Source organism: Agelaius tricolor, unplaced genomic scaffold (assembly GCF_023055355.1).
Source record: "Agelaius tricolor isolate 1412-34295 unplaced genomic scaffold, bAgeTri1.0.p SCAF_54, whole genome shotgun sequence".
NCBI lineage: Eukaryota > Metazoa > Chordata > Aves > Passeriformes > Icteridae > Agelaius > Agelaius tricolor.
The window spans coordinates 539,305-557,074 of NW_027269314.1; the positions used below are offsets into that span (position 1 = coordinate 539,305).

The 17,770-nt window shown below is 48.4% G+C and overlaps 1 protein-coding gene across 7 annotated transcripts in view; it reads left to right on the forward strand.

The window, feature by feature from the left end:
• DCTN1 (dynactin subunit 1) overlaps nucleotides 1-17,770 on the forward strand; it is a 66,627-nt gene that overhangs the window by 7,442 nt on the left and 41,415 nt on the right. For 5 of the 7 annotated variants that reach the window (XM_071455860.1, XM_071455862.1, XM_071455863.1 and 2 more), the window contains exons 1-2: nucleotides 10,949-11,227; nucleotides 16,019-16,264. In XM_071455860.1, the coding sequence (XP_071311961.1) occupies nucleotides 11,195-11,227; nucleotides 16,019-16,264 (279 nt within the window). In that variant the 5' untranslated portion in view covers nucleotides 10,949-11,194. Of the gene's footprint in view, nucleotides 1-10,947; nucleotides 11,228-16,018; nucleotides 16,265-17,770 lie in introns of those variants that run through there. The other 2 variants (XM_071455861.1, XM_071455864.1) reach the window with 2 other exon arrangements.

Consider the following 17,770-nt stretch of genomic DNA (forward strand, 5'->3'; position numbering starts at 1 on the left):
TAGGGAAAAAATATCGGGGGAAAATCGAGGGAAAATCGGGGAAAATTGGGGAAAAATAGAAAAAAAATCGGGGGAAAATTCAGGAAAAAATAGGAAAAAAATATCAGGGAAAAATCGAGGGGAAAATCGGGAAAAAATCGGAAAAATTGGGGAAAAAATTGGGGAAAATCGGGGAAAAGATCGGGAAAAATCAGGAAAAAATCGGGAAAAAATCGGGGGAAATTGGGAAAAATTGGAAAAAAATCGGAAGAAAATCAGGAAAAAATCAGGAAAAAACCAGGGGAAAAAAAGCGGGAAAAATCGGGAAAAAATAGGAAAAAATATCAGGGGAAAATCGGGAAAATTGGGGGAAAAGCGGGGAAAAATTGGGGAAAAAAGCGGGGAAAAGCAGGGGAAATCGGGAAAAATAGGAAAAAAAATCAGGGAAAAATCGGGGAAAATCGGGAAAAAAATGGAAAAATTGGGAAAAAATTGGGGGAAAAGATCGGGAAAAAATCGGGGAAAATCGGGAAAAAATTGGGTAAAAAGGGGAAAATGGGGGGAAAATCGGGAAAAGATCGGAAAAAATCAGGAAAAAATCGGGGGAAAATCGGGGAAAAAATGGGAAAAAGATTGGGAAAAATCGGAAAAAAATTGGGGAAAAAGGGAAAAAGATCGGGGAAAATTGGAAAAAATCAGGAAAAAATTGGAAAAAATCGGGGAAAATCGGGAAAAAAGGGAAACAAATCAGGAAAAGCTTGGGAAAAAAGTCAGAAAAAATCGGGGGAAAAATCAGGGAAAAATCGGGAAAATATCGGGAAAATTTGGAAAAAAACCGGGGCAAAATCGGGGAAAAAATCGGGAAAAAATCAGGGAAAATCGGGAAAAAATCAGGGAAAAATACGGGAAAGAAATGGGAAGAAATTGGGAAGAATTTGGAAAAAATTGGGGAAAAAATTGGATAAAAAATCGGGGAAAATTGGGGAAAAAAATCAGGTAAAAATCGGGAAAAAATCAGAAAAAATCAGGGGAAAAATGAGGGAAAAATCAGGAAAATATCGGGAAAATTTGGAAAAAAAACGGGGCAAAATCGGGGAAAAAATCGGGAAAAAGTCAGAAAAAATTCGGGGAAAATCAGAAAAGAAAATCGGGAAAAAACTGGGAAAAAAATCGAGAAAAAACCAGGAAAAACATCGGGAAAAACCGGGAAAAAAATCGGGGGAAAAAGATCGGGGAAAATTGGGAAAAATCGGAAAAAAATTGGAAGAAAAATCGGGAAAAATCAGGAAAAAGTCGAAAAAAATCAGGAAAAAATTGGAAAAAAATTGGGGAAAAAATGGGGGAAAAATCAGAAAAAAGATCTGGAAAATTGGGAAAAAAAAACGGGGCAAAATCAGGGGAAAAATTGGGAAAAATCAGGAAAAAGTCAGAAAAAAACGGGGGGAAAATCGGGGAAAAAATCAGGGAAAATCAGGAAAAAATCAGGAAAAAATCGGGAAAAATCAGGAAAAAATTGGGAAAAAAATCGGGAAAAATCAGGAAAAAATTGGGAAAATTCAGGAAAACCCCCCTTGTGGTTCTGTGCAGCAGGGACAGGGTGAGAGGGAGCAGAGTTAAGTTGTTGTTTTTATTTTTTGGCTGGAATGGGTTTGTTGTGCCTGGGCAATAATCAGCGCTGGTTTGTGCTTCTGGGGTGAATTTTGTGGCTGGGTAGGATCAGTGTTGGTTTGATGGTGTTGGAAAGGGGAAAAATCCCTTTATTCTGGGATTTTGTACTAAATCTCATTGGTCAGTGAATGTAAACAGCAATTTTGTATGAATGCATTGAAGGAATTTCAGTGGATTGAATGAATTTCAGTGAATTTAAACACCAATTTATTTTGAATTAATTTAATGAGTTTCAGTGAGTTTAAACACCAATTTCTTATAAATTAATTTCAGTGAGTTTCAATGAATTCAATGAATTTCAGTGAATTTAAACACCAATTTCTTAGGAATTAATTTCAGTGAATTTCAGTGAATTTCAATGAATTTCATGTATTTCAATGAATTTAAACACCAATTTTTTATGGATGGATTTCAGTGAATTTCATGGAATTTTATTCAATTAATGAATTCAATGAATTTTATTCAATTAATTTCAGTGAATTTTAATGAATTTTATTCAATGAATTTCAGTGAATTTCAAGGAATTTAAAGGAATTTAATGAATTTCAAGGAATTTCAATGAATTTTAATGAATTTTATTCAATGAATTTCAGTGAATTTCAATGAATTTTATTCAATGAATTTCAGTGAATTTAATGAATTTCAATGAATTTTATTCAATGAATTTCAATGAATTTTATTCAATTAATTCAATGAATTTCAGTGAATTTCAGTGAATTTTATTCAATGAATTTCAATGAATTTAAACACCAATTTCTTATGAATTAATTTAATGAATTTCAGCGAATTTCATGAATTTCAGTGAATTTCAATGAATTTTATTCCATGTATTTCAGTGAATTTCAGTGAATTTCAATGAATTTTATTCAGTGAATCTCAATGAATTTCAGTGAATTTCAGTGAATTTTAATGAATTTTATTCCGTGAATTTCAGTCAATTTTAATGAAGTTTATTCCATGAATCTCAATGAATTTCAGTCAATTACAGTGAATTTTAATGAATCTCAATGAATTTCAGTGAATTTCAATGAATTTTATTCCAAGAATTTCAGTGAGTTTCAGTGAATTTCAATGAATTTTATTCCATGAATCTCAATGAATTTCAGTGAATTTCAATGAATTTTATTCCATGAATTTTAGTGAATTTTAATGAATTTTATTCTATGAATTTCAGTGAATTTCAGTCAATTTCAATGAATTTTATTCCATGAATCTCAATTAATTTCAGTCAATTTTAATGAATTTTATTCCATGAATTTCAATGAATTTCAGTGAATTCCAATGAATTTCAATGAATTTAATGAATTTCAGTGAATTTGAATGAATTTTATTCAATTAATTCAATGAATTTCTGTGAATTTTAGTGAATTTTAATGAATTTTATTCAATGAATTTCAATGAATTTAAACACCAATTTCTTATGAGTTAATTTAATGAATTTCAGCGAATTTCATGAATTTTAATGAATTTTATTCAGTGAATTTCAGTGAATTTTAATGAATTTTATTCCATGAATTTCAGTGAATTTTAATGAATTTTAAGGAATTTTATTCCATGAATTTCAATGAATTTTATTCAGTGAATTTCAGTGAATTTCAGTGAATTTTAATGAATTTTATTCCATGAATTTCAGTGAATTTTAATGAATTTTAAGGAATTTTATTCCATGAATTTCAATGAATTTTAATGAATTTTAAGGAATTTTATTCCATGAATTTTAATGAATTTTATTCAGTGAATTTCAGTGAATTACAGTGAATTTTAATGAATTTTATTCCATGAATTTTAGTGAATTTTAATGAATTTTATTCCATGAATCTCAATGAATTTCAGTGAATTTCAATGAATTTTATTCCATGTATTTCAGTGAATTTCAATGGATTTTATTCCATGTATTTCAGTGAATTTCAGTGAATTTCAGTCAATTTTAATGAATTTTATTCCATGAATTTCAATGAATTCAATGAATTTTAGTGAATTTTAATGAATTTTATTCCATGAATCTCAATGAATTTCAGTGAATTTCAATGAATTTTATTCCATGTATTTCAGTGAATTTCAATGAATTTCAGTGAATTTCAATGGATTTTATTCCATGTATTTCAGTGAATTTCAGTGAATTTCAGTGAATTTCATTCCATGAATTCCAGCCCATCCCAATCCACGCTCCCATCCGGTTTCCGGTTTCCGGGTGGGATCCCCGGTGCCCGTTCAGGATTAACCCTTTGCTAACCAGCTCCCTGTGACCCCTTTCCCACGTGCACAATGACAAAGATGAGAATTCTCCCTCCTCCTTTTCTCTGCTTTTCCTCCCATCTTCTCCAGCAGATCCTGGCTCAGAGCTCTGTGTGTGTGTGTGTGTTCAGAGGATCTGTCATTCCCACAGAATGTGCCAGCTCTGGGTTGCATTTTTGGGAAAATTCCTTCATGGAAAAAGCTCCTCCAGCCCAATTCCTCATCCCTGGGGCATTGAGCAGCCCTGGGCATGTGGCATTTGGGGACATCCCGAGTGGTGGCATTGCCAGGGCTGGGCGTGCCTGGCCTCCATGCTCCCTGAGGAGCTTTCACCTTAAGGCACCCCACGATTCCATGGGAATTGCTGGGACATCCCAGTGGTGCCACAGTGTCCCCTCCTGCCTGGCTGGCCTCATTTTGGGGCTGCATGTCCCCAAATCGTGTGGCCAAACCTTGGGGACACGGGGGACAGGAGCCAGGGCATGGCTTCCCCTGGCCAAGGGGACATCGGGGTGCAGTGCCCAGGGCCAGGATGGAGCTTGGGCCTTGGTGCCACCCGGGACAGGGGCAGGTGGCCCTGCCATGGCAGGGGTGGCACTGGGTGACCTTTGAGGTCCCCTCCACCCCAAACCATTCCATGATTCCTGAGTTCTGGTTTCCCTCCACACAGGGACTTTTGGGGTCCCCTGGGAGTGTTCAGGGCTTGGAGAGGAATTTAAAAAATTCTCCAACTCACTTTGGGTTTATTTTCACTCATTAAAGACCAAACCCCAAATGTTAGTTTAGGATTTCTCTTCTGAAAAACCCAACCCCAAAATCAGCTTTGTGGAGGAATTTCACCAGGAGATGTGTAAAAAAAATTATATAAAACCCCAAAAAGGGGGAATTCTGCTCCTGCTGGATAAACAGGGGGAGTCTGTGAAGGTTTTTAACCTCCCTCCTCCTGGGGTTCCCTGGGCTGGGGCTGGCGTGGATCCCAGATCCCAGGAAAGGCTGGATGAGGAGGGGGCATCATTCTGGAATTCTCTGGGCTGATGGGTTCCACACAGGGTCTGGGCAGCAGGAAACCCCTGGGGACCCTGCAGAGCCATGGGGGGGGCTCTGGGCAGGATCCATGGCTGGGCACTGCCATGGGTGGCACTGGGAATCCCTGAGAGTGGCACTGGGAATCACTGGGAGTGGCGTGGGTGGCACTGGGAGTCCCTGGGAATGGAGTGGGTGGCACTGGGAAACCCTGAGAATGCCATGGATGGCACTAGGAGTTCCTGGGACTGCAGTGGGTGGCACTGGGAGTCCCTGAGTGTGGCATGGGTGGCACTGGGAGTGCAGTGGGTGGTGCTGGGAATCCCTGAGAATGCCATGGGTGGCACTGGGAGTCCCTGGGAGTGCAGTGGGTGGCACTGGGAAACCTTGAGAGTGGCACTGAGAGTCCCTGAGAGTGGCATGGGTGGCACTGGGAGTCCCTGGAGGGGGAGTGGGTGGCACTGGGAGTGGCATGGGTGGCACTGGGAATCCCTGAGAGTGGCATGGGTGGCACTGGGAATCCCTGAGAGTGGCATGGGTGGCACTGGGAATCCCTGAGAGTGGCAGGAATGGCACTGGGAGTCCTGGGAGTGACATGGGTGGCACTGAGAGTCCCTGAGAGTGGCATGGGTGGCACTGGGAATCTCTGGGAGTGGAGTGGCTGGCACTGGGAATGGCAGGAGTGGCACTGGGAGTCCCTGAGAGTGGCATGGGTGGCACTGGGAATCTCTGGGAGTGGAGTGGCTGGCACTGAGAGTGGCAGGAGTGGCACTGGGAGTCCCTGGGGGTGGCATGAGTGGCACTGGGAATGGCAGGAGTGGCACTGGGAGTCCCTGGGGGTGACATGGGTGGCACTGGGAATCTGTGGCAGTGACATGGGTGGCACTGGGGGTGGCATAGGTGGGGCACTGAGAACCCCTGGAAGTGGCACTGGGGGTCCCTGGGGGTGCCATGGGTGGCACTGGGGGTCCCTGGGGGTGCCATGGGTGGCACTGGGGTCCCTGGGGGTGCCATGGGTGGCACTGGGGGTGCCATGGGTGGCACTGGGGGTCCCTGGGGGTGCCATGGGTGGCACTGGGGTCCCTGGGGGTGCCATGGGTGGCACTGGGGGTGCCATGGGTGGCACTGGGGGTCCCTGGGGGTGCCATGGGTGGCACTGGGGGTCCCTGGGGGTGCCATGGGTGGCACTGGGGGTCCCTGGGCTCTGTCACCCTTGGTGCTTCCTCCCAGAAGAGCCTGAATGGCCCCAGTCCCAGCCAGGTGTGTCCCTGAGGATGCTCTGGGCTGCTCCCCCTGGTGTCCCCCCCATGTCCCCCCGTGTCCCCCCGGTGTCCCTGAGCAGCACTGGGAGCCCCTGGTGTCCCTGGTGTCCCTGCCATGGGACCCTTGTCCCTGTGCCAGGCCCATCCCTGCTCGGAGCAGCAGGAAATTGAAAATTCAGATTTCCTTTGGGTTTCTCTGGGAATGTGGGAAAGGCTCAGGGAGGTTCATTTATCCTGGGGTGTTTTTCCTCCTCACATGGCACTGCCTGAGTTTGGGGGGAAATTTGGGATTTTTCCTCTTTGTACAGAGAACTTTGAGCCCCAAATCCCCAGCTTGTGGCAGGGGTGGAGCAGCCGAGCCCTGTTGGAGGTTGGGGCGTTCCTGAGAGCTCGGGATCATCTCCCAGAGCTGTAATGACCAAAATTTCCCATATCCCCTTAATCCCCCCCTCCTGTCCCACCTCAGCTTCTCCTTCAAGCTCAGGATCCTTTTGGGTCTTTCCCAGCTCAGGATTTTCCAGGGTTTTTTTTCCCTCAGGGTTTGATTTTCATCCCAAATCCAGGCAGGAAATAAAGCAGGAGGTGGGCAGTGGTGCCTGTGACTTTGCTCTGTTGAGAAATGGAATAGCTGGGACTCAAAAAGCCTTTGCTAACTTCAAGAATTCCATGATTTTATTCTGGAATTCCATGATTTTCAACACAGGGAAGCCCCTGGATCACTGGAAATATTCCAGGCCAGGTTTGGAGCAGCCTGGGACAGTGGGAGATGTCCCTGCCCATGGCAGGGGTGGCACTGGTGGCCTTTGATGTCCCTGCCACCCCAAACCACCCCCTGATCCTATAAAATTGTGTGGGAAAAACAATTCCTTGTGCTTTAGTTTAACGTGGAAATCTCCATTTTCTTTTCCAATGAACAACTGTTCTTGTGCTCCAGCTGGAGCAAACTCTGGGGTTTTCCTGCTTTGGGGTTGTCCTGCAGTGCCCAGAGCCCTGTGGGGACAGCAGTGAGGAATTGCCATGATCTGGGGGGTGGCACTCTGGATTCCTGCTGGAATTCCAGGCTGGAATTTCCTGGTTTTCCTTGCACTTAGGGGAGGCTTTCTGGGATTTGAGTTTCCCTCTTCAAGCTTTGTGGAATTTCAGTTTTCTCTTCAAGCATTTTGGAATTCAAATTCCCTCTTCAAGCTTTCTGGAATTTGAATTCCTCTTCAAACTTTCTGGAATGTGAGTTCCCTCTTCAAGCTTTTTGGAATTGATTTCCCTCTTCAGTCTTTCTGGAATTTAAATTCCCTCTTCAATCTTTCTGTAATTTGAATTTCCTCTTCAAGTTTTCTGGAATTTGAGTTTTCTCTTCAATCTTTCTGGAATTTGAGTTTTCAGGCATTTTGGAATTTGAATTTTCTCTTCAAGCGTTCTGGAATTTGAATTTCCTCTTCAAGTTTTTTGGAATTTGAGTTTTCAAGCATTTTGGAATTTAAATTCCCTCTTCAATCTTTCTGAAATTTAAATTCCCTCTTCAATCTTTCTGGGATTTGATTTCCCTCTTCAAGTTTTCTGGAATTAGACTTTTCTCCTCAAGCTTTCTGGGATTTTTTTCTCTTCAAGCTTTCTGGAATTTGAGTTCCCTCTTCAAGATTTTTGGAATTTGAGTTTTCTCTTTAAGCTTTCTGGAATTTAAGTTTTCTCTTCAAGCATTCTGGAATTTAAATTCCCTCTTCAATCTTTCTGGGATTTGAGTTTTCAATCTTTCTGTAATTTGAATTTCCTCTTCAAGCTTTCTGGAATTTGAATTCCTCTTCAAAATTTCTGTAATTTGAATTTCCTCTTCAAGCTTTCTGAATTTGAGTTTTTCTTCAAGCTTTCTGGGATTTTTTTCTCTTCAATCTTTCTGGAATTAGAGTTTTCAAGCTTTCTGGAATTTGAGTTTCCTCTTCAAGCTTTCTGAATTTGAGTTTCCTCTTCAATCTTTCTGGAATTTGAGTTCCCTCTTCAATCTTTGTGGAATTTGAGTTTCCTCTTCAAGCATTTTGGAATTTAAATTCCCTCTTCAAGCTTTCTGGAATTTGAATTCCCTCTTCAATCATTCTGGTATTTGAGTTTTCAATCTTTCTGTAATTTAAATTCCCTCTTCAAGTTTTCTGGAATTTAAATTCCCTCTTCAATCTTTCTGTAATTTGAATTTCCTCTTCAATCTTTCTGGAATTTGAGTTTTCAGGCATTTTGGAATTTGAGTTTTCTCTTCAAGCTTTCTGGAATTTGAATTTCCTCATCAAGTGTTTTGGAATTTGAGTTTTCAAGCATTTTGGAATTTAAATTCCCTCTTCAATCTTTCTGTAATTTGAATTCCCTCTTCAAGTTTTCTGGAATTAGACTTTTCAAGCTTTCTGGAATTAGAATTCCCTCTTCAAGATTTTTGGAATTTGAGTTTCCTCTTTAAGCTTTCTGGGATTTGAGTTTTCTCTTCAATCTTTCTGTAATTTAAATTCCCTCTTCAAGTTTTCTGGAATTTGAATTCCCTCTTCTGGGAATTCTAAGTTTTCTGGAATTAGGCTTTTCTCCTCAAGCATTCTGAGATGTTTTTCTCTTCAATCTTTCTGGAATTTGAGTTTTCAAGCATTTTGGAATTTGAGTTTTCTCTTCAAGCTTTCTGGAATTTAAATTCCCTCTTCAAGCTTTCTGAATTTGAGTTTTCTCTTCAAGTTTTCTGGAATTCGAATTTCCTCTTCAGGCGTTTTGGAATTTGATTTCCCCCTTCAGTCTTTCAGTCTGGTGGAATTTAAGTTTTCTCTTTAAGCTTTCTGGAATTTAAGTTTTCTCTTCAAGCATTTTGGAATTTAAATTCCCTCTTCAAGTTTTTTGGAATTAGAGTTTTCTCTTCAAACTTTCTGGAATTTGAGTTTTCTCTTCAGTCTTTCTGGATTTTAAATTCCCTCTTCAATCTTTCTGGAATTTGAATTCCCTTTTCAATCTTTCTGGGATTTGATTTCCCTCTTCAATCTTTCTGGAATTTGAGTTTTCTCTTCAAGCATTTTGGAATTTGAATTTCCTCTTCAATCTTTGTGGAATGTGAGTTCCCTCTTGGCATTCCAGCCTGTCCTTGGAGCCCTTTCCAAGTGTTTGTGTCCGTGGCTCTCGTTCTGCTGCTGCCTCTGGGAGCTGCCAGGATCCCAGACCAGGATCCTGCAGGGGACAGGAAGAGCAGAAATCCTTTAGAATTTAGGAATTAGGAAGGAATCCTTCCCTGGGAGCTGCTGAGCCCTGCACAAGGGCCCAGAGCAGCTGGGGCCGCCCCTGGATCCCTGCAAGTGTCCAAGGCCAGGGCTGGGAGCAGCCTGGGATGGTGGAAAATGTCCCTGCCATGGCAGGGGATGGAATTATTGGGGCTGAAGGTCCATGGATGTGGAAATTGGTGACACAGGTGACATTTGCTGCCAGGGTCTGGCAGGGAAGCAAGGGGAGCTTCCCCCAGAGGAGATTTCTCCTTCTATGGATAAAATAACTGAGATTTTCCAAATCTGCTGAACCCATTTCGATGCTGAGGCGGAGGGCAAGGAGCTCATCCTCTTGGGAGCTTTTCCTGCAGAATTTGGGGTGGATTTTGTGCATTTCAGGCAGCGTGGAGAGGGGAGGCAGCTGCAGCCCCAGTGACCAGCAGACACCTGAGGTGACTCTGCTGCAGCTCCTGGTGCTCCCAGGGGGAAATTCCAATTTCCAGCAGCGCTTTGGGGTGGTTATCCCAGTTGGGCCTTTCAAATCCCCTCCTGAGCAGATCCCCAGGGCTGCAGGAGCAGCTCAGGGACAGGGGGGGATTGTCCTGGCAGGGAGGAGCTGGCTCCCAAATCCTGTAGGCTCCTAAATCCTGTGGGGTCTCTGATCCTGTGGGGTCCCAAATCCTGTGGGGTTTCTGATCCTGTGGGGTCCCAAATCCTGTAGGGTCCCAAATCCTGTGGGCTCCCAAATCCTGTAGGCTCCCAAATCCTGTGGGGTCTCTGATCCTGTGGGGTCCCAAATCCTGTGGGTCCCTTCCAGCTCAGGATATTCTGTGTTTTAGGGGTGCTTCCATGTGTTGGGATGTTGGGCAGTGGCCAGTCCTGGTGGCTCCCAAATCCCCTCGTTAGTGGCCAGTCCTGGTGGCTCCTAAATCCCCTCTTGGCAGCAGCCACTCCTGGTGGCTCCCAAATCCCCTTGGCAGTGGCCAGTCCTGGTGGCTCCTAAATCCCCTTTGCTGTGGCCACTCCTGGTGGCTCCCAAATCCCCTTGGCAGTGGCCAGTCCTGGTGGCTCCCAAATCCCCTTTGCCGTGACCACTCCTGGTGGCTCCCAAATCCCCTCGTTAGTGCCCAGTCCTGGTGGCTCCCAAATCCCCTTGGCAGTGGCCGCTCCCGGTGGCTCCCAAATCCCCTGGCAGCCTGACCGGCGCGGCAGCAGTGCCCCGAGGATCTGCGGCGGTGAGTTTGGGCTCTGCCGGCTGAGCCCATGAACAATGGCCCGCGCTGTCACCTGTCACAGCCGGCAGCGGGACAATCAGCGCTGTCCCTCATTAACCCTTTGCTCCCCATCCCCCCGCGGCTGCCGCTCCGGCCCATTTGGGACCAACCCCGCTCCTCCAGGCCGTTGTTTTTCCCTCTAAACCCCCCCAAGGAGTGGTGCAAACCCTCGTGGGGGTCTCTGCGGGGTGAATTTGGGCCGGCCCTGCCCGGTGCCGCCGCAGGGCGGGCGGGAGGAGGCCTGGACCGGCGCCGGTGGCTCCTCCTGCGGGGCGCGTTAGGACCCAGCGAGGCAGCGGCGCCGTGACAAGTCTGGAGCGGCACTGGCGCAGAGTGGCTCCATCGGCAGCGCTGGAATTCTCTGTCTCCCTCCCTTTTCGGAGCATCCTCGCCCTCAAAAAGGGATTTTCCCTCCCTCCCTTCCCTCCTCCCTCTCGGAGCCCCGGGGGATGCTGGCATCGCTCGGGACCCCGGGGAAAGGCGCTGGATGCTGCGGGCCGTGAGCTGCGGGAGCTGATCGGGGATCTCCGGAGCGCTCGGCATGGCCCAGGGCAGGCGGCACGCGTCCGCCCGGGTAAGGGCAGGGCTGCCTCGGCAGCTCCCGGCTCGGCCGCCTCATATCGCGACACAGCGCCGCGCTGTCGCGGCGAAAACAGCCGCGTTTCGGAAGGGATTCTCGATTGTGCATCCCTGCAAGGTGGCACAATAATGCCGCCAGGGGAGGGGGATGCTTCGGCGGGGCCGGGGATTTTGGCCGGAGTGACCCGCTCGCGTGGGTGATCACCCCAATTCATTACAGCGATTCATGAATTCCCCTCCTGTGCTCCCTGCTCAGCACAAAGATCCCGGCGTGTTTTGCTCCCCTCCCTCCCTCCCTCCGGGCCATGCCGAGCTTCCTTCCGCGGGCCTGGCAAGCGTTTCCAGCTTTTTCCGTATTGCAGCTCCCCCTGGGCTGTGCGGTGCCAGCGGCCCCCCCCGGCCCCGGGCCAGGCCTTTGCCGGGAGTTTCTGTCCCTGTCGCCGTGTCCCCGTGTGGCCGCCACGGTGACATTGTGTCCCAGACCCCACCAGCGCCTTTGGGCCTGGCTGTGCCAGCTTGGCAAGGATGGAGCTGGTGAGGGCAGACCCTTCCCAGACCCTCTGTGGGCACCCGGTCCTGCCTGCTCTGGGATCCACCAGGCCTGCAGCCGCTGGGATTTGGGCTCTGGCCGAAGGGATTTGGGCTCTGCCTGAAGGGATTTGGCTGTGCAGGGAAAACTTCCCAGCCTGGAGCCTCTTTTGCCCACCCCAGCAGGATCTGTGTGTCCATATGGGTTTTTAGGGGCTGGAGCCCCACACCTGCACCACAAACCTCCCTCTTTTCCATAGGGCAGCAGGAGGAAGGGGTGAAATTCCAACCTGAGTCGTGACAGCTCTGTCACAACAGCCTGGGGGGCTCCAAGGGGTTTGGGGGCTCAGGGAAGGAGCCAAACGCTGGCTCCAAGGGCTGATGGGGGCAGATGTGGCAGGACTGGCAGTCCTGGGGGTGCCAGGGCAGCCCTGTGAGTGGATGATCCCTGTTTAACTCCCATGGATTTTGAAATGGGCACTGCAGGGCCCGTGGCTGTGCTGGCCCTTCCTGGGGCTGGAGCCCACCCCGGCCGTGTCCCTTCTGGGGGTTTTGGGGACACTGCTCCCGGTGTCCTGAGACCCCCACACCCTCCCAGTTTGGCAGCCTGGAATCCAGTGCCACCATGACTTCATCCCAGTGCCACATCCTGGTGTCACCCGGGGCAGCAGCGCCAGGGGTGAAAGCAGGAATTCTTCCCAAGCCTTTCCCTGTTCCAGCTCTGTGGGCAGCACCTGGAATTTGGATCTTGGCAGAGTTGGCTGCTTGGGATTCTCCTGAAAGTTTTGATCTGAGCTTTGAGTGGCAGTTTGAGGCTCCAGCAGTGGGGGAGGAGCTCCTGGAGGAACACACTGAGCATTCCTGGCATGGAGCAGAACCCTGGAGCCCTCAGGTTTGGGTGCAGCTCCAAAATTCCCAAACCACTGGGAATTCATCCCGTTTTCAGTGCCTTGGCACCAGGACCTTCACAGAGCAGGGCAGACAGTCTGTGGGTGTCTGTCACGCCTCAGAAAGGGGGGAAATGGGAAAATGCTGGATTTTGGAGGGGTTCCAGGTGGGCAGTTGTGGGGAGCAGTCTCTGGTGGTGGTGGCAGCACAGCTTGTCCCTCACCTGGTGTCCCTGGAGGCAGCTCTGGGACGTGGCACAGGCTCCTCCTGTGCTGCTGGCTGCTCCAGAGGCTCAGCATTCCTGGGTGTCCCATTCCCAGCACCTGGATCTCCTCAGCTGTCCCCCACTGGGAATCCCTGGATTTCTCATTTGCTGGGATTTAGGAGCTTGTTCCCCTTCCACAATGAGGGTGACAGGGCTGTCACTGTCAGTGGCCTCAGCCCTTGTGGCTTCCCCCAGTTCTGCTCCTCCACCCTCTTCCTTTGGTGTCCCAGGACTGGGGTATCCCAAGTGTGTTCCTCTGGGAACGCTGGTGTGGCACAGGGCATCCACGAGGAGCTGGCCTGGGAAGCTGAGGGAATTCTGGGCTGTGCCATGAATTGATGGCTGTCCCCACATTTGTCCCTCAGGGATTGTCACCACAGCCACGGGTGTGTCCCATCATTCATTCCACTGGGAATGCCCATCCCGCCAGCTTCCAACTGGGAAAGTTCTTCCTCTTGTCAGTCCTGGATTCATCTGGGTTTGAATCTTCATGGGAATTCCAGGCAGGATTTTATCCATCCAGGTGTCTCACAGACCAATTTCTGATTAATTGGGAGCAGAAGAGACTCAGTGGCTGCTCCTGAGGGCTGGCATGGGGTGGGAGAGATTCACTCCGGGCTCTCCTCCTTTTCTCAAGTGTGAAAGGCTCGGGAGGAGTTTCTGTGAAATTGGTGCTGGTTTGCAAATGTCTGTCAGGGACAGGCTGGGAGAGCTGGGAATGTCCAGCCTGGAGAAGAGGAGGCTCCAGGGAGAGTTCAGAGCCCCTGGCAGGGCCTGAAGGGGCTCCAGGAGAGCTGCAGAGGGACTGGGGACAAGGATGGAGGCACAGGAGCCAGGGAATGGCCAGAGGTGCCCCAGGGCTTGGAATGTGTCACATCCAAGGGGCCTTACCTGGCTGCAGGTGCCAGATGGACACCAGGAGGGAGAAAATCTCCTCCAAGAACTTTCCCATGTCCTGGGGATTTGGGATTTTCCTCTGGGCTCTGCTCTCATTTTCTGTAACACCTGGGACACCATTTTCCAGGTGCTCTCAGGATGTTGCTGCCTGAACTTTGGGAGATATTTGGAACATCAATTTTCCCTTTGAGGTGTTGGATTTCTTTGTTGTTTGATGGATTTTGGGTCTTAATATAAGATGATTTCATGATGTTTGATTTCTTCCAGTTGTGTTTGGACAAAACCTGGAGTTCAGGCTCCTGGGAACACCCACACCCCTGGTTTCAGTCCCAAAACCCCAAACTGGGGTGGGTTCACTCTGCATTCCAGCCTTGGGATGTGATGTGCAGGGGAAGGGGGTGCTCTGGTTGGATTCCAGGAGCTTCCAAAGTCCCCAAGGTTCTTCCACAGGCTGAGGATTCCCTCAATGTCCCAAAGCCCCGTGGCTGGGGTTTGTCTGCAGGGCCTCCCCAGCCCTGCAGGGTGAAAGAGGCTCTGTTTTCCTGGGATAAAGAGCAGATTCTTTGGCTGAAACCAGGCCCAGAGCCACCAAAATTCCACATTTCTGCACAGTGAGCAGAACCAGGGACACGTGGGGTGGGGGAAATGCCAAACTGGTCCCGTTTTGGGGATTGCTGGGAGGTTGGGATGGGTGGGAGGATGGAGCTGAGCAGGGCAGGGAACATCTGAGTCCCCTCTGGGATAGAGGCAGAGGGATGGAAAGGTTTCAGTCAGGGTTTTGAGGATCTCCAGAAGATCTTGAGAGGGGTTTTGGACACGAGCTCGGAGTGGCAGGATACGGGGAATGGCTTCCCTTTATCCTGGAAATATTCCTGGAATATTCTCCTGGAAAATGGGAGATTTGGCTGGGATTTTGGCAAGGAATCCTTCCCTCTGAAGGTGCCCAGAGCAGCTGTGGCTGCCCCTGGATCCCTGGCAGTGCCCAAGGCCGGGTTGGACAGGACTTGGAGCAGCCTGGGACAGTGGAAGGTGTCCCTGCCATGGCAGGGGGAGGAATTATTGGGATTTAAGGTCCCTTCCCACCCAAACCATTCCAGAATTCCATGATTAATCTGTTTTGCTCAGGCAGATTGCAGAGCAGGAGTTGCTGGGGGTGGATCCCAACAAATTTCCCTGGGATTTCAATAATCCTGAGGGTCTCCAGTACCCATGGAGTTCCTCACATCCATCAGCTCATTGCTGCTCCAAGAGCATTGACCACCTGGATAACCCCACCTGAGCCCAGGGGCATCTCAGGATGTCCCCCTTGGAGTGTCCTGGTGCCTGCTGAGATACAAATGTGGATGTAACCTTGGTGACTTGGAATCATGGAATTGTTGAGGTTCTAAATCCCTCCAGGGGTGGGGATTCCACCAAGGATTCCAAGGCTTATAAAAATGTGATAAAAGGGGCTAAATCAGCTCGGTGAGCCACTGCTGGTGGCTGTGCCATGGTTTGTGGCTCCTGTTGGGGAGCAGAAGGAATCACCCAAAAGAAAAAGGGCTGGAGGAGGTGAGCAGGGCTGGAGGGGGATGAACCTTCCTGAAATGGACCCAGGGGAGCCACCAGATCCCAATAGTGTGGAGGGATGGGACAGTGACCTCTGAATGCTCCTGGGATGGGACAGTGACCTCTGCCTGCTCCTGGGATGGGACAGTGGCCTCTGCCTGCTCCTGGACACAGAATTCCCAGGCTGGAAACCCAAGGGAATGCTGATACAATGGGAAAAGATGGAGCATGGGCTGGTTAAGGCTGACTGTGCTGCTCTTGTGGGGTTTTTTCCCCCCTAAGGCTCATAAAAGGGGGTAAATGAGATTGGTGAGCCATTGCTGGTGGCCGTGCCATGGTTTGTGGCTCCTGTTGAGGAGCAGAAGGAATCACCCAAAATAAAAAGGGCTGGAGGGAGATGAACCATCCCAATATGGACCCAGGGGAGCCACCAGATGGGACAATGACCTCTGTCTGCTCCTGGGCACTGAATTCCCAGGCTGGAAACCCAAGGGAATGCTGATAAAACGGGAGAAGATGGAGCATGGTTAAGGGAGCAGAAGGAATCGCCCAAAATAAAAAGATTGGAGGAGGCGAGCGGGGCCGGACGGAGATGGCCCATCCCGACCTCCACCCTTGTGTCCACCCCACCTTTCTGAGGGTCTCTTTTCTCTTTGCCAGGCCTCCAGCACGGCCAGGATGAGCTCTGACAGCAGCAGCAAGCCCCTCAAGGTGGGCTCCCGCGTGGAGGTCATCGGCAAGGGCCACCGGGGCACCGTGGCCTACGTGGGGGCCACCCTGTTCGCCACCGGCAAATGGGTCGGGGTCATCCTGGACGAGGCCAAGGGCAAGAACGACGGCACGGTGCAGGGCAGGAAGTACTTCACCTGCGAGGAGAACCACGGCATCTTCGTCAGGCAGTCCCAGGTGGGTGGCATCCCGGGATTCTGGGGTCTGGGGCCCTGGGGTGGTGCTTAAATACAGGGAATTTGGGGATTTTCCATCTCTCACAGGGGAGGGAACAGCCCGCTCCAAATCCAGCTGGGATCTCACCCTCTGCACAGATCTTGGGGTTCTGCAGGTGGAACCTCACCCTCTGCACAGATCTTGGGGTTCTGCAGGTGGAACCTCACCCTCTGCACAGATCTTGGGGTTCTGCAGGTGGAACCTCACCCTCTGCACAGGTCCTGCAATGAAAGCAGCGTGGTGAATTCCCAATTATATTCCCCAATGTAATTGTTCCATTTTGCTGTTCTGCATTACCACCTGCAGCAGGTGGAGTTTGGGATTGATCTCAGATGTTTACCTGGAAGCAGATCCAAGGGATTTTCATTAAATTGAGTTTAAAACCAGGTGGAATCTCACCCTGTGCACAGATCTTGAGGTCCTGCAGGTGGAATCTCACCCTCTGCACAGGTCCTGCAATGAAAGCAGCGTGGTGAATTCCCAATTATATTCCCCAATGTAATTGTTCCATTCTGCTGCTCTGTATTTGCCACCTGCAGCAGGTGGAGTTTGGGATCAATCTCAGATGTTTACCTGCAAGCAGATCCAAGGAATTTTCATTGAATTGTGTTTAAAACCAGGTGGAATCTCACCCTCTGCACAGATCTTGAGGTTGTGGAATGAAAACTGTGGTGATTTCCCAGTTGTTCCATTCTGCTGCTCTGTATTTGCCACCTGCAGCAGGTGGAGTTTGGGATTGATCTCAGATGTTTACCTGCAAGCAGATCTGAGGAATTTTCATTAAATTGTGTTTAAAACCAGGTGGAATCTCACTCTCTGCACAGATCTTGAGGTCCTGCAATGAAAGCTGTGGTGTATTCCCAATTATATTCCCCAATGTAATTGTTCCATTCTGCTGCTCTGTATTTAGCACCTGCAGCAGGTGGATCTGCTTCCAGGTAAACATTTGAGATCGATCCCAAACTCCAAAGAATTTTCATTGAATTGTGTTTAAAACCAGGTGGAATCTCACTCTCTGCACAGATCTTGACGTCCTCCAATGAAAGCAGCGTGGTGAATTCCCAATTATATTCCCCAATATAATTGTTCCATTCTGCTGCTCTGTATTTGTCACCTGCAGCAGGTGGAGTCTGGGATTAATCTCAGATGTTACCTGCAAGCAGATCCAAGGAATTTTCATGAAATTGTGTTTAAAACCAGGTGGAATCTCACCCTCTGCACAGATCTTGAGGTTCTGCAATGAAAACTGTGGCGATTTCCCAGTTGTTCCATTCTGCTGCCCTGTATTTGCCACCTGCAGCAGGTGGAGTTTGGGATCGATCTCAGATGTTTACCTGCAAGCAGATCTGAGGAATTTTCATGAAATTGAGTTTAAAACCAGGTGGAATCTCATCCTGTTCACAGATCTTGGGGTTCTGCAGGTGGAATCTCATCCTCTGCATAGATCTTGAGGTCCTCCAATGAAAG